A 17,212-nucleotide genomic window follows, 5' to 3' on the forward strand; every position below is an offset into this window, starting at 1 on the left:
TCGATAGAACAATGTCGAGCAGCTTAAATCAATCTTTGCTTAAGGATTTCAATACCAAAAAAGAACACGGCGAACGGCTGCTTCCAGTCAACTTTATTTTTCACACTTCCACCACCAGAGCACAGCACACACACCGATTCCCGCACTTCCTGGTTCACAGGTCATGCTCAACCCGCCCCACATAGCTGGCCAAACACATGCCTGCAACAGAAGAACCAACTGCGTTCGTGGTTTCTCTCGTGTGTATAGAATCTATACACACGAGAGAAACCACGAACGGCAGCATGTACATATGAAAAACAGTGATTATTGCAAGCGATAAAAAGATATCTGAATACAACACAATTAAATACATGTATTTGTACGCTTGTGTCTTCGTTGGAATAGGTGTGTATGCTATGTCAGTTGGTTCTTCTGTTGCAGGCATGTGTTTGGCCAGCTATGTGGGGCGGGTTGAGCATGACCTGTGAACCAGGAAGTGTGAAAAATAAAGTTGACTGGAAGCAGCCGTTCGCCGTGTTCTTTTTTGGTATTGAAATCCTTAAGCAAAGATTGATTTAAGCTGCTTTTGTATCGATATAAGCAGACCAAATTGGCTGGCGGGAGATGAAAAGGGCATCGTAGCAACCGGATTATCATAATAACCGGGTATCGTACTAACGGAACTAATTATATCATAATAGACTAGAAATTTGCCGGGAAATGAAAATAGTATCGTAATAAGTAGTAATTTGTTATAACCGATATCGATATAACGAGACTTTACTGTATGTATCAGATAATTATGAATTACTTATGTACTGTATAATGCCACAAAAATGTGAAAATTAGTAAATGAATGAATGCCAATATTTTCCCGTGATTTCTTCAAGGGCTCTATTTTCGTAGACCAGGCTCCCCTGCGCCGTGCCTATGAGCACCAACAGGATGTGTCCAGCGCACTTTGCTAATTTCATGAACGGCGCAGCTAGGCACACCGACGCCTCTGTCCCTCCCACCAAGTGGCAGGGAGGAGAGAATGCATGAGAGGGTTTAAGTGAGGCCTGCAGTTGTTTGGATGTCGTTGTGGGATCTTTTGTGACCTCTTGGATGAGTCGTTGCTGTGCTGTTGGGGTCAATATGCTTGATCGGCCACTCAAAATTCATCACTGTTACATGTTTTTTACCATTTGTGGATAATGGCTCTCACTGTGGTTCATTAATTAATTCCTTATTAACAGTATTGATATTAAAGTGTCAAGATCAAGAACATCATATTTGTGATGTGTTTGCATCCTCAGTCTGTTGTATTTAATTAAAACTGTTTGTTGCAATGACCGTCCATGCAGTCTAGCTCCAAAACAGCTGAAGTCAATGCAGGCTCGGTGAGCTTGCCTGATTTAGTAAAAAATGCCCTGGAACATTTATTGAGACAGCGTTTGAAAGCCGCCCCCTCAAATCTTCTCTCCCTCCAACACCACCTCTGCTTGGATGCTGCCAGATCGCTCACCATTTCTCACCACACTCCTCATCTCCACTCCCTCACAAATGACAATTTGCTTTATGACCATCGCCTTCAGTAGCACACCATCTCCCTTTTTTACTGCACCAGCAACAACAACAGCGCCATTACCGTCACACTATTCTTTACGCGCTCCTCTTCATTTTCAGCACCATCGCCTTCATTTTGTGTATGAGGTCATAATGTGCTGTTAACGACATGGCGCATTTTCTTCTCATGTCAGGGCTCCGTATGGCAAAGCAGTGGACATGTGGTCAGTGGGGTGCATCCTCGGGGAGTTGAGTGATGGACAGCCCTTGTTTCCAGGGGAAAGTGAGATCGATCAGGTTGGTGTGACACATTCAACTCAGCCATCCATGTGTTTTTGGAAAATCCTCTTAAATCTCATTTCAGTCTATGAACTGAACGTAGTTCCCATAATTGTCTTTTTATTAGGTTAGAACAGGGGTCACCAACCTTTTTGAGGCCGAGTGCTACTTTGTGAGCACGGATAGTATGAAGGGCTACATGACCTGTTTGGTCAACTTCCAAAATGACAAAACTGCACGAATCACTTTTTAGTAATCAGAACAAAAGGAATAGTAGTAGTAACACTATGTGAAGCGACTGCTCACATAGTGATAATGTTAATTATTTTCCACGATAATGGTAACAAAAACATATTTTTTATGTGCTCACATATTTGAAAGTCAAAGGGAACACCTTTCTGTGATTTTTTTCACCTGCCTAGTGAAAAAAGTCCTTTGTTTGTCCAAAGCTGCCTTTAACAAACGGGCCTTTTCCGTCCTTAATGCGCTGCCGGGTGGGTAGCTCGCATTGAAGCTTTCGTGACAAGTTTTGAAGTGTCTCTCCACATTGTGCCGCTTTGGTATTGCAACAGTCGTCCTGCAAATAAGACACATACATTTTTCTTCAAAATACGTAAAGAAAAATTCTTCCTCCCAATCACTGTGGAAAATGTAAGTCCTTTTTCGCTTTTGTGCCATGTTTTTGGGGGCTAAACTGCACGAGTAAGCTAACTCCGCTAATCACTGCTGCACTATATCAGAAAAACGGTGAGCGGACGCGTGCGCACACATGAACTTTGACTTGAGGTAAGAGTTTGTTATAAAATACTTTTGTTTTAATTTTTGATGTTATAAGACGGGGGCCGCACGGCGGGCGAGTGGTTAGCGCGCAGACCTCACAGCTAGGAGACCAGGGTTCAATTCCACCTCTGTATGGAGTTTGCATGTTCTCCTTGTGTATGCGCGGGTTTTCTCCGGGTACTCCGGTTTCCTCCGACATTCCTAAAACATGCTAGGTTAATTGGTGACTCCAAATTGTCCATAGGTATGAATGTGAGTGTGAATGGTTGTTTGTCTATATGTGCCCTGTGATTGGCTGGCGACCAGTCCAGGGTGTACCCCGCCTCTTGCCCGAAGACAGCTGGGATAGGCTCCAGCACCCGCTGCGACCCTTGTGAGGAAAAGCGGTAGAGAATGAATGAATGAATGAATGAATGGAATTATACTGCATAGAAATTATGTTGAGTTTTCAATCAGCCATGTCTGTAGTTCATACACACACACACACACACACACACACAAGCAGCCTCAGAGAGATGATGAACAATTTGCATTCATGTTTTTTGTTACGAAAGGCAAAACATGAAAATGATAACTAACATTAGCAGCCAAACATTGCCAAATTGCTATCATTACCTGACAACAAACATAACTAGCGTGCGTGTGCATTACGTTTATGCAATCAAAGCAGAAAGAGGTGGGATATAATGTTAGTTTTGAATGCGGACACATTCTAGGCCTTTGTTTCCCAAGGCACATATTTTACATAAAAAAAAATCTTGCAGAACACCACCAAATAAAAATGTCACAAAAAGTATATATACAACAATAACAGTTATGTGAATGATGTACCTTAGCCTGTCACTACAAATCACTGGCATAGATAGATGAAGATTACAAAGATTACTCATAAATATATGATCATTTTCCTACCAAGTACAATAAGCGGAATTGATCTCTCACAGCACAGTGGTTGGGAATCACTGCTCTAGGCATCTGGAAGAACTTTCTACATATAGTCGCTTTAATGTGTAGATCTGAATTTAAAATGAGTTTAATAACCAAGAGCAGCAGCATAAAAAAATTTATGGGTGCATGCTTTGGCTGCATTTTTTACCATTTGCAACAATTTTTCATTCCTGCAAATTCCACACCATCTATCCATCTATGCTACATTAATACCAACAAGTCTCTTTCTCCATGTCTGCAGCTATTCACTATTCAGAAGGTCCTGGGACCGCTTCCTGCAGAGCAGATGAAACTCTTCTACAACAACCCTCGTTTTCATGGAATCAGGGTACATCTTTTTTATATATCATTCATACTCCCCTTCTTCCTTTTCTCTTTTAAAGTGTATTTATCTAAGTCTTCTTCTCTCTCTCTCTGGCCCTCTCTCTCTCTCCTACTCACTCACTTTCCCTTATCCTCACCGCTATGACTCATGAGAAAGATCTTTAGTGCTCAGGATAACAAACAGCAGGAGAAAATGTCCCACAAGGCCTTGTACGAATGACTGTGTATGTACAGCGGATTGTCCTTGTTTGTGTCACAGTGATGGAGAATTTGTTTTTTGGGGTTTTTTTACACTCAGGAAAGAAACATAATCCAAATCATTGTCAAGGTTTAATGTTCAATATGTGTCTCAGTTTCCCTCAGTTACGCATCCTCAGACACTGGAGAGAAGGTACCAAGGCATTTTAAGTGGTTTGATGTTGGATCTTATGAAGGTAAAATTATTATTGATATTGTCCCATAAGATATGCATCAGCATGCCTGATTAGAACCAATGCAAGGGCTGTATCAAAAATTCTGCCTTTAAAAACAGAATCATTTTGATTGAATAGTTTGTTTAATTTAACAACGGGGTTGTAGTTTGCAGCGGTTTAGAAATAGACTGTATTGGACTGATTTTTTGTTACTAGTATTCTTCAGTTGGGAATTGCAATGCCCCCGGGAATTTCCATTGGACGTCACAAGAGTCATTTGAGGACTATACACTGGTTAATGCTTCAGTATATGCCAGTATATAGTATATTCTAGCAACCCCATTGGTACATTTGGGTGAGCCTATCCCAAATGGCTTTGAGTGAGAGACTTCACACAACTCATTTAATCCCAGGACCAAACCCCGGATACGATGGATAAGATTCCCAGGGATGTTCATCTCAGCCTGATAGGATACTTACTAATGGACAAACGAAATAGAATCAATGACTCTTTATAACAAGCAATGCTATATTTTTAAAGGCACAATTTTTTTTATGTAAATCTCCTACAGTACCTACAGTAGTTTTGTGTCTTGTGAGTGTGAATTGTACACTAACCTCTTGTCTTCCTGTTTGCTACATTAATAGGGGTGTCAAAAGATATCACTAGATTAAAATGTGACAAGATTTCTCTTTCAGAAAAAGAATATCTCATGGACAATAAGCCTGGGGCAATAATACATTTGTTAATTAACTCATTCAACCCCAGCCATATTTCAAAAGACTTCCTTTTAGACAATTTTGACGGATTTTTCAAAGTACACATAATGTTGTTGTGTTCTATGTCTATATAAACATGGAACCTACCAAAAGAAACATTCGAATTTTGTCTTTTATCAGACAAAAAATAATCATTTGTTTGTAACTTAGGTAGGTTTCTGGGAAATATCAATTCCCAACAAGAAAAGGGAGGAAAAACAGCTTTTTGATAGGAGATATTTCAAGTATAACTTTCACTCTGACACAAGTGTTTTGCTTTTGTGATATCTGAAATATCGAAACAACTAAATCATTTCCACTATTTCCAAATATAACACCATTAACTATTTACCATTTTCACCTCTGGAATTACACTGTGTGTGAGACCTGCATGCTACACTCCTTCGTGCTCTTCCACTTCCTCCTTGCTGTCAGCTGTGTTTTTACATGCCAAAGTAACATCTCTTAGTGTGCAGTTGTGTCATCACGCCGTTGTGCATTTTACACAAAAAACACAAAAGACGTATAAATACATATTTGGTATTAAATGGGTTATTTACACAATAAATGAAAACGGAGTCTCAATACATCGCCATGTGCATATGTTTGTGTTTCTCTTGCGTTTGTTCCATAGAACAACATGGGTGAGCATGGGTGACATACAGTATCGGCGGGTGTAGGCAGTGCCAAGAGCATACACACAGTGGAAAAGAGTGTCATGTGGGAGAAATTAAATTAGCAGATTTAAATATATTGTCATATATAGTATGTGGTGGAGCCTATCCCAGCTGTCTTGGGGCGAGAGGCGGGGTACACCCTGGACTGGTCGCAAGCCAATCACAGGGCACATATAAACAAACAACCATTCACACTCACATTCATACCTGACAATTTGGAGGAGGAGACCTGAGTACCCGGAGAAAAACCACGCATGCACGGGGGAGAACATGCAAACTCCACACAGAGATGGCCGAGGGTGGAATTGAACCCTGGTCTCCTAGCTGTGAGGTCTGCGTGCTAACCACTCGACCGCCGTGCCGCCCTATATATATATGTTTTAATGTTAAAATCTCATCCTGTCTCTTTCTTATTGACCCAATCTTCCATATTGTGTCATTTCGGTAGAACATGCTATACTTCCACTTTGAATAATGCATATTTTTCCCCGTCAGAACCTGCTGCTTCTCAATCCGACTGAACGCTATCTGACTGAGCAGAGTTTGAACCATCCAGCCTTCCAGCCTCTGAGGCAGGTGGAGAGAGAAAGGTCCTCGGTGGCCTCGCCCAACCCTTCACGCTCCTCCAAGAGGAAAACACACCATCATGGAGAAAACACAGTCCCTACAAGGTCTCAGTAACAAATTTTATCACATACTACAGTATTAATTGTCCCTGTACCCTAGAAACCATGAATGATACGGGAAAAGGCCGAAATGATACTGTGTCAAAGCCCAGGGCAGTGATACTGATAAAATATAGAGTTTAACCATGTCCAGTATCAGCCCCCGTAGCTGTCCACTCAGAGCGCGCTGCTCTGGTATCGTGCCCGTGAAACAACCAATCAGAGAACAGTGGGCTCCTGGGTTTTAACTTTCTAAACTCCGTGCATGTGACAGGAAATGTCACTGTAACTATAAATATTCCTAGTGCTTCTCCAGTCACCAAAAAAACCCAAACTTGATTAATGGAACTTTAATTGTCAGACATTGATAAGATAAGACTGTTGATAAAATATTTTTGTTGAAATATTTTTGCAATTATTGTGTTTACACTGTTTAGATATAATACATGTAATAAACTGAACATTTTCTGTAAACAAAATGGTCTTTTGATTAAATAGTACGTGATAATAAGCTCATGATTAAATACGTAGATTAAATAGAGACCTTCGGTCTCGGGCTGATACTGACACTGATACCTGGCCTGATACCAGACAAACCATGTGATAACCTATAAGTATCGGATTCTTATATCATTGTACTAGCACTGGTGGTAGAATGGTACATGCTTTTTGTGCACACGGCGAAGGTTCAAATTCCGACCGGTGCTGGTCGCAAGCCCTGATAAATGGGAGGGCTTCATCCGGAAGAGCATCCGTCATAAAAACTGTGATTGACTGTATTGTAAAGAACAGCCAGTGTTTTTCCTCCAGAACTAGTGGGCATCAAAATATGTCCAATAACAATAATGAATGAGTGAATGATGGGGTCAAAATAACTGCGTTGCACTTCTGCTGCCCCTCCATGGCCAAGTAGACAAATGTGATGTAAACAAACTGATCTTTGTGTGTGTGTGTGTGTGTGTGTCCCGCAGGAGTCACAGTAAGACCTCAAGCCAACGTCGTTCCAACAGCAAAGAATGTTCAAGCCTCCCACGTCATGGAGACCTCCATCACCTTGGCAACGAGAGTTTTCTAAATGGTAACAAACCCCAGTCCAGTTTGAGTCCAACACTTCACCCCAAAAGTCAGTACCTGTCCCAGACCCTCAATCGCTCTGCCTCATCCAGCAAAGATCTGGCCAATAACAACCTGCCACACCTCCTCAGTCCAAAAGAAGCCAAAAATAAAACAGAGTTTGATTTCAACTTGGTACCTTCTCCTAAGGTGTCAGAACAGGGACACGGACCTAAATATGGCCTCGGCAAGCCACCTGGTACTTCTCGCTCTCAACAGCAGCAGCAGCAACAAGTTGGACGCCACACCTTCCTGGAGAACAAGACCAATACCTTACAGTCAGGAGGAGAGAAACAACATGGCAGACACTCCCACAGCATGGCCGACTCTGCCCATGGATCCATGTCGTCCTCGTCTAAGAGTTCGGCATCTTATCTGAGCCTGTCCAAGAGCCATAGCGCTCTTAGTGATGCCAAATCTGTAGGGAACCTTAGCGATGGCCGACTTCACCATGACGACCCAAACTCCAACACGACAGCAGCGGTTGGACCCGGCACCCGTTTCTTCCCTACAAGCTGTCTCGACCTGAACACCTCTTCAGTGGTACCGGGGCCTCCTGGCAGCCCCTCAACACGCCACAGCGATCGCTCCGGGCATAGCCCCGCCTCCCGTAGCAGTGGAAACGTCCGCATGGAGAGCAGCACACTCGACTCGTCCTCCAGACACAAATCCAGACATAAATCTATGGCTCCAGGTAGGTGGAACACATACGTATGACTTTATGTTAAAGGGGACCTATTGTGCTCATTTTTCCGCCCTTTGTATTGAGTTGTGGACTTCTATAGAGCAGCTACACACAATAACCAGCACAGAAAGCTCTCTAGATCTTCCAGCATCAGCTGTATTTCTTGGATTTCGTGTTTCTTCCCGCGAAAACAGTCTGTTTTAATGTATGACACCCACGGCCCACATCCAGACACACCCACTCCGCTGTGCAGGATCAGACAAACACACTCCAACAGAAAACAGCCAGCTAAATTTAAAAGGGGTACTGTATTTCATTTCCATCTACTTTCTATGCCACTTATCCTCATTAGTGTTGAGGGAGTATGCTGGAGCCTATCCCACCTGCCTTTGCGCAAGCGGCGGCGTACACCCTGGACTGGTGGCCAGCCAATCACAGGGCACATATAGACAAACAACCATTCACACTCACATTCATACCTATGGACAATTTGGAGTCACCAATTAACCTAGCATGTTTTTGGAATGTGGGAGGAAGCCGGAGTACCCGGAGAAAACCCACGCATGCACAGGGAGAACATGCAAACTCCACACAGAGATGCTCAAGCGGAGTTTCAAACTCAGGTCTTCCTGTGGCGAACATGCGAACCACGTCCTCTGCCGCCTACAGAGAACATACTAACTCCTTATTTCTAAAATCACAAATACTTCAACAGCTAAAATAATGCATAAGGCTAAAAACAACCAATTACCTAAAAATATCATCCAATACTTCTCTACAAGAGAGGAGAAATATGATCTCAGGGAAGAACTCAATTTAAAACACTTATATGCTAGGACTACGTTAAAAAGCCATAGCATTTCAGTATGTGGAATCAAACCATGGAATGGATTGAGTAAGAACCTCAAACAATGCACAACGATGAGCCAATTCAAGAAACAATACAAGCAGTTGATGTTTGCTAAATACAAGGATGAAGAGTCTTGAACCAGTCATGATGTGCTATATATATCACTATATTGACACTTACTATGGTACCCATTATGTCATTGGATGGTCATATCGCCTCGTACTTCAGTACGAGGTACATTATAAAAAAAAACAAAAAAAAACCTTAAACTTTATTATGGAAAGCAGGAAGTGAACAAATGTAACAGTTACTGATTGTAAAAGTACCAGATGGAGGGGTAGGATTTAATAAGCTTTGCTTCTTCCTACTCCTTTTGGACATGTGGAACTGTGAACTGATTATGGGATGCACTCAATTGTAATCTGATGCATGTTCAAATGAAATAAAACCATTACCATTACTCTCATCAACAGACGAGGCCAAGGGTCCAGAGCTCTTAGATCCAGGAGGTGCAGGGATGCCCTCCACTCACACTCTTCCCTCCCCACATGAGTCCTACCATTACGGCCTGGGTTATACGTCCCCCTTCTCCTCTCAGCAACGGCCTCAACGTCACTCCATGTATGTGAGGAGAGAGCGCCACCGGCCTCATGGTGTAGAATCCGGGATGACAGGCCTGCCCCCACCAGGGCAAGCGATTCCGACACGGGCCAGTAGTCTGCAGCTCCTTTCCCCACAGCTTCAGCACCGGACCACCCTCACTGGGCACTCTGTGAGCTCCTCGAGGGAGGACTGCACTGATGGCATGAGCAGGGTTAGTGCAGGCGCTGTCTGTGTTGCTGGGGTTGCTAACGTTGATTTACGGTGCTTTGACCGCCATGTGTCCATCTTCGCAACAGAGCGAGCAATCCCCTAAAGACATGAGCCACCCTTGCGCCCCCATCAAGGACTCTACAAGGGACAACACTGCTGCTTTTCACACACAACGCCCTAAAAACGAGGTTTGATTTCTCCTTTCCTCAAAAAGTCACTGGTAAAAGTGCAAACAGTTAGATTAGCGCACTTTTTTTTGTGTCTATTTTTGTGACTTTGTGTTTGCTAGGTGGGCATGTATCATGACACTCATGGGGAGGATGGAGTGTCCTCCAAGGAGAACCGGATGATCTTCACTGAGTCTATGCCTCGTAGAGTTGGTAGCTTTTACAGAGGTAACCACCTGGCAAAGACTCAAACATAAATATTTGCAGAAAGTCACTGTAGTCCCCTGAAACTGAGTTTTTAAACAACCCAAATGCCAAATGTTTAGGAAAGGTTGAGTAGATTTCAAAAAGGGAATTCTGTTTTTCATACTTGAGTGCTGAGCTAAAAATATATTTTCTCCCTAAAAAAAAGATTCTGAAAAAGACTTTTCGTCTTATATGTTTGAGGACAAGTGATTTATATAAGCAAACTGGCAGGTGGCACCAAATGACTTCTCCCCAATGAGCCTGAGCTTTTCTTTCTGTCACTCCCACACACCTGGAGAGATGCTGTCATGACAGAGAGACAGTGGCTGGAAAAAAGTGCCTCAATGGTTGGACAACTGTAGTCAGTTTAAACAAATATGATTGTTGCCTTTAGGTTTAAGTTTAATGACATATACGTCAATATTAATATGATTATTTTATGTCCTTTAAAAATGTACCTACCTTAATCATTATTCCGTATATGTCAATATTAACTATTTCATTTTTTGTTTTTTGTCAGTACCTTCCCCAAGACCAGATAACTCCTCGTCTTTCCATGAGGGTGTTGGGCAGGGTCGAGGACCAGTGGTACCCGTTGTCCCTAGCAACCCTGTTTCCATGGCCAACCACTCCAAACGCCAGACTGCCTTTGATTGGTGAGAACTTTTTTTGAACATTCTGAAAGAACTCTGAGGTCTTTCAAGTCCGAGAAATGTTCGATTCAACAGTAAACTGACCACAACATTCGGTAGACCTGCACGATGGAATGAGATCTAGTATAATAACTACATGAAATATCCTGCCTTTAGAAAGCACCGAGAAGTTGTTTGGCTACTGAATTTGGTTGGAAAATATTATATATTATATATTATCATTTCGGCGGCACGGCGGTCGAGTGGTTAGCGCACAGACCTCACAGCTAGGAGACCAGGATTCAATTCCACCCTCGGCCACTTCGTTTGCATGTTCTCCCTGTACATGCGTGGGTTTTCTCCCACATTCCAAAAACATGTTAGGTTAATTGGCGACTCCAAATTGTCCATAGGTATGAATGTGAGTGTGAATGGTTGTTTGTCTATATGTGCCCTGTGTTTGGCTGGCGACCAGTCCAGGGTGTACCCCGCCTCTCGTCCAAAGACAGCTGGTTCCAGCACCCCCCACCACCCTCGTGAGGAATATGAATGAATATTATCTTTTCTATACCACCACTGCAACTACAACTACAACCACAAAAACAAACATATTGTGAAATGAATACTTTCATGGTACACTTGTACTCTTGAATCAAATGACCAAATCAAATCATAGAATGAGCATGGAATAAGGAAAATATCATTGTTATTGTGCTGTCGGAGTAAACACATGCAACACATTCAATCATTTAATTATTAAAATAACAAAATTAGCTAAATATGTGAAATTTATTGTACCGATCAGAGGCTGTTTTGGTGTTTTTCCCCCTTATTATGCTCTGAGCTGGATTACCATGGGATTTTGCTATTCCAAACATGGGTGATAAGTAACATTTCCTTTGCAGGACTGCTGCAGAAGCAATGGTGATGAATCCTCCAGAGCCGGTCAAAGAGAAGGAAAAACAAGGCTTCTTCCGAGCTATCAAAAAGAAAAAGAAGAAGACACAAATAGTAAGAACATTTATTTGGTTGTGACCCTTTTATTTGCTGGCAACATACTAAATTGTTACCCCGACACCTGATGAAACCAATATAAATCCATGTTAATTACATATTTGACAATGTTGTCATGTGTTGTGATGCAATGCAATGTTTCAATGCAGGATGTTATCAGAAGAATTGTTTCAAATTCATGATTCAAGCTGTAACTTGTACAACTGTAGTCCGCAAACCACTCCAAAGCGTCAATCTGCAACACAAACATACATACAAAGTGGCACTTAACTGCTCCTGGTTATCTTCTGCAGGATATCCCAGTTGAGGCTGTGTGGTTGAAGTTGTGTCTGTTCTGCTCCACAGACAGACATGGCGGACGGCAGGAACCCAAGCATAAAGAAAAGTCTTTTTCCCCTCTTTAGCTCCAAGAACAGCCTCAAGCACAACTCGGCTGTCAAAGTCCTACCTGCCGTGCCCTCGCCGATGGTGCAACAGCAGCCTCCCCCACCCTACTCTTCAGCTACAGTAATCCATTCCAGGCTCTACTCTTCAACCTTTCCTAATGTTGATCTTGTGCTGCATTTTTTCTGTGAAAACTGATATTAGCCATCATCAGCATCCTTTAATGTAAACGCATTTTAAACCTCTCCTTAAACCAATGCAGCAGTTAAACACTTACTGCATGCATGTCTGGTCAACACAAATTTCCCCACTGAGGGACGAATAAAGGCATATCTTAATCAATTTGAGATTATATTTCAGAATTATTATTATATTTCAGAACTTTGGCCAAATTGAGTATAACGAACAATAAATTGTGTTTCTCAAAGGCACCTGCACAAGAACATTTGTCCTTGCAGAGGAGCTCAAAGTCATCATCTCACCACGGAAGCCGTCGGAAAAACCGAGAGCGATCCCGAGATAGGGATCGGGAAAGGGAGCAGAGCCGGGACCGGGATAGGGACCGAGAGAGAGAACGAGAAAGAGAAAGAGGAAGGGAACGAGTGAACGACTGGCCACCAGACAAAGCCGTAGACTCCCACTCGCAGGTACATTGTTCACTTTATTACTTTGCATGTTGTCCCCTCTATTTTAAAGTTAACTACCTGATCCTCTCAGAGCTTGAGATGGTTTTGTAGCTCTCATATGTTAGAGATATACTTTGTCATGAGACATGAGCTGTTTTAAAGTCGAATCTCTGAGCCACAGTAAGCCAGTGCAGAGACCAGTGTACTGGACTGATATGGTCATATAAACACCTATAAAAAACTGATATTGATGTTATTGATTTAATGTATTGATTTAAGTTCAGGTCTGAGTCCATTATTACTAGATTTCAAACCTGATGTTGAGGTTTTAGAGAAAAAGTCTCAAGGTGACTAATAACACTTTCTCGTTGTTTCTGTGGGCCAAAGACAATGATTTCAGTTTTGATGAAGTTGTTTTGCACCCACACTGATCTGTTTGATGCAGTAAATCATACAGGACCATGCAGTGACACATAGGTCACAGTGTTAGTGCATAGTCGTGTTAGGACACAACTAAAGGAAGCATGTACAAATTCAACAATAGGAGTCCCAGGGTTGACCCCTGGGGAACCCCACTAATCATAGCCATTTGTTCTGAAACTCAGTTAACAATTCCAACAACGTACTTCCTCTTCTTCAGATAGGACTTGAACCAGTTTAGAGCAGTACCATAGATTCCCAATCAGTTTTCTAACCTCTGTAATAAGATCACATGGTAAACTGTGTCAAAGGCTGTGTGCTCAGGTCCAGCAGAACTAAAAGTAAAAGTTTCCTGTATCTTGTTCAGATGGATATAATTTGCCTCCAAGCAGGCAGGAACTCTGGTGCTGGTTCCAACACCTCCATAGAACGATGGCATGAACCATTTTGTCTGTCATACAGTTTCTTTGTCGCGTTTGGGTGGAGGCGGGACTGGTAGCATACACACAGAGTGCAAAAGACAATAAATTGTCATACGTATATTTTAAATATTTTTTCAATATACTTTCCTAAAAGTCATGTAAAAGTCTCATTTTGTCTCTTTCCCATAAACCCAAACTCCCGTATCCTCTTGTCCAATGGCATCCCTCAGGGATGAAACACTACTGCAGCTAAATGGGACCATGACGCGTTGATGTGATGTGTACTACTTTGTGTGAAGCTAACTCAAGTCTTGCGCCTACTTTCTCTCTCTACCAGAGCCAACCACTGAAGTCACTTCGTAGGCTCCTTCACCTCTCCCCTTCCTCCTCAAACCAAGGGCAACCTCCTGCTCCTCCTCCAGACCTGCGCTTCCAAGCTCCTCTCCCCAACCCCCCTCAGCCCTCCTCCAAAGCGGCCTACTCTGAAGGTCGAGGTCATGCAGAGAGCCGCGGTCACTCCGGGGTGAGTAGCTCCTCCCAGGCCAAGAGCCGCAAGGCCAGCTACCCACTGCCGGGACAGCTGGAGTCGGCCTGGCACGTGTCAGCGTTGCAGCGAGCCGAGGGCGCTCAGTTCACAGCCGAACAGCTGGGCATCAAACCGGGGCAAAACGGACCCACTTTTACCCGTGCCTCCCGCACCAGAATGCCAAACCTCAATGACCTGAAGGAGACTGCCCTCTAAAAAACACTCACCTCAAACTGCACCACCTCCATCGTGGAAGCATTTGCCCGATAAAGAAGGTCATCTCACTTTAGTTGCAGTTTACATGAAAGCCTCTTGCACAGGATGGAATCCACTCATCCGGCGGATGACTACTTGATGCATACGCATCACTGACTGACAGGGATGAGCTTCTGTCTAGAGGAGGAAATGCTGCTTCCTTCTGCTGCCATCTACTGGTCACAGAACACAAGTCTCTGCAGCACATCAGACCGCCTCCTCTTACTGGGTGGCCATGAAAGCAAAACCATGTTTTTTTCACATATTTGATAAGAGAGAAAGAAAAAAAGATTTATATCAACATAAGTTATTGTTTTAAATTCAAGGATATAAGCTATAAATGACACAGTATGTAGTCTATATGGGAATATTATAAGGATATATAGAATAAATGTGTAATTACAAGAGCTTTAGTTTGACACAGAGACATAAATAGGTACATATGTACGTGCTGTTGACAATACAAAGATTATTTCAATGGTGAATGTCTTTTTGTTCAATTTGATATGCTATTAACAGAATTTTATTTATTATTTATTTTTAATTTGTGTTTCTTTCCTAGATATGTAAAGAAATATAGACATATAATGATTACCCAATAGGAATTCAAATGTGATATTAGACCTCTCATTCAAGAATATATCTGTCCAGCAGTTGAAAGCATTTTGAGCAACTTGTCAGCCTGTCTCTCTCTCTCTCTCTCTCTCTCTCTCTCTCTCTCTCGGGGACAAAAGACAACAGCTCTCCTTACTCCTTGCTGCTACGTCCATTTTTGTTCACAAGTAGAAGGCATGAAGGATTTGTTATTGTGAAAAGTTCACACCTAGAAATGAACCACAGGCATTGTTTTACAAGGCAAGGCATATCTCATCTGCCATGTTAAATGTCTTGTCAAAAATTGTCAGATGTTTTGTGAAGCAAGCCCCTGAAAAGACCAAAAATATGAATGACTCCAACCTCAAATCAATACCTCAAACTTAACATTCTCATGCATGTTGCTGATATTTCATGTTTTCATTTCTGACCCCTAAAAATGATGGAACAAGGTTATTTTTATTTACTACTAATTGGTTGCCCCCGTTTACCTTACAGTATATGAATTATTTTGACACCCAAGTCATAATCAGGGATCGTTTATATATTATGAATTACATGACTTAAGTCTTTCGGAGGGAAATTTCAGGATTAAACTAAAATGCACAGTAACATTGACCGATTAACTTAATTAAAACAGTCCTCATTGGCTGGCGACCAGTCCAGGGTGTACCCCGCCTCTCGCCCAAAGACAGCTGGGATAGGCTCCAGCACCCCCGCGACCCTTGTGAGGAAAAGCGGTAGAAAATGAATGAATGAATGAATAAACAGTCCTCTTCATTATGCTCTTCACAGTTTGAAATCATGAAACCACGACAACACCTACAACAGTACTTCACCATTGCACAGTTTCACACAGGATGTATTGATAGGGAAGGAGCCACATCGATCTTAGTGTCACTGCATGAGTGTCATAAGTAGCTATTGACTGGAAGAGTCACTGAGAGACACTTTTACAACGTGTGCATTTTGGGTCCAAAAATACTGAAACATTAAATAGTGGAACATGTGCATTGGAGTAGGTTATATTAAATTCACATGTAAAGGTTGGTGCACATTTTAGATTTACCTTGAAATTTCCCCCGAAAGCCCTATATAGTCAAGATAGATAGATAGATATAATTTGTATCTTTGTACTAGAGATGGGCATAATCAATTTATTGCTAAGCACCCTGATATTGGTGCAATATCACTGAAAGTAATGTGAAGTGCACAACTTGACTGCAACCAGCAGAGGCGCTGTTGAGTCCATACTAACTAGATTGGCTCTAAAGAAATCGTTTTTTTTTTTAATTCGTCTAATTTAATTCTCATTGCTCCAATTTTTCCATCGGTATGAATGTGAGTGTGAATGGTTGTTTGTCTATATGTGCCCTGTGATTGGCTGGCGACCAGTCCAGGGTGTACCCCGCCTCTCACCCGTAGCTGGGATAGACTCCAGCATGCCCGCGATCCTCGTGATGACAGGCGATATAGAAAATGAATGAATGATTTTTGAATTCAAGCACCTATTCCTGATTTGAAAATCCCATTTTTGTCTATCGGGCTCACAAACAAAATGTTATAAAAGAAATAAACCAACTCCAACATCTAGCTACTCGGCTGAATGAAAGCAATATGATTGAGAAAGTGATGTAGACCGTTTACAGTAGACCAGTCAAATCAGAGTAATGGGAGCTAAACATAGTAAAGAGGTATAGACTATGATTAAGGGTCCACATTTAAGATCAATTTGTCGTTGAGTTGCCTCTCAAACTGCCTCATGTTGTGTTTTTATGCAAAGCACTGATTGTATTCAGTTTTTGCTTACATGTCAAACGTGGACATCGTTTGCCTTGCCTGAAGCCTTATGTTTGCTTATTGAGATCAAATAAAATGGAGGCTTAACCCCCCCCCACACTTCACATACATTCTTACATGTTTTTTTTTCCTGCTCTGAACTATGAATGTGTTTCCTAAAACTGTAGTTCTTTGTTTTCATTTACAGTATTTGATTCACTTGTTCCAAGGTGTATATAGAAATAGAGTGTATCTATACTGACCATTCTACACTAAAATGATAGAGTCTCATAATAAAACTGTACATTTTT

General features: G+C 42.1%; 1 protein-coding gene across 1 annotated transcript in view; it reads left to right on the forward strand.

Annotated features, from left to right (window-relative positions):
* cdkl5 (cyclin dependent kinase like 5) overlaps positions 1–17,212 on the forward strand; it is a 45,023-nt gene extending 27,811 nt beyond the window's left edge. Inside the window, exons 10-22 of the mRNA XM_058088727.2 lie at positions 1,725–1,827; positions 3,779–3,865; positions 4,215–4,295; positions 6,206–6,381; positions 7,347–8,182; positions 9,497–9,837; positions 9,923–10,024; positions 10,126–10,231; positions 10,770–10,905; positions 11,787–11,892; positions 12,241–12,402; positions 12,708–12,926; positions 14,085–17,212. Of these exons, the coding sequence (XP_057944710.2) occupies positions 1,725–1,827; positions 3,779–3,865; positions 4,215–4,295; positions 6,206–6,381; positions 7,347–8,182; positions 9,497–9,837; positions 9,923–10,024; positions 10,126–10,231; positions 10,770–10,905; positions 11,787–11,892; positions 12,241–12,402; positions 12,708–12,926; positions 14,085–14,489 (2,860 nt within the window). The 3' untranslated portion in view covers positions 14,490–17,212. The remainder of the gene's footprint in view (positions 1–1,724; positions 1,828–3,778; positions 3,866–4,214; positions 4,296–6,205; positions 6,382–7,346; positions 8,183–9,496; positions 9,838–9,922; positions 10,025–10,125; positions 10,232–10,769; positions 10,906–11,786; positions 11,893–12,240; positions 12,403–12,707; positions 12,927–14,084) is intronic.

The sequence above is a fragment of the Doryrhamphus excisus genome, linkage group LG13, assembly GCF_037039965.1.
Source record: "Doryrhamphus excisus strain RoL-2023G ecotype Guam linkage group LG13, RoL_Dexc_Guam_v1.1, whole genome shotgun sequence".
Classification (NCBI taxonomy): Eukaryota; Metazoa; Chordata; class Actinopteri; order Syngnathiformes; family Syngnathidae; genus Doryrhamphus; species Doryrhamphus excisus.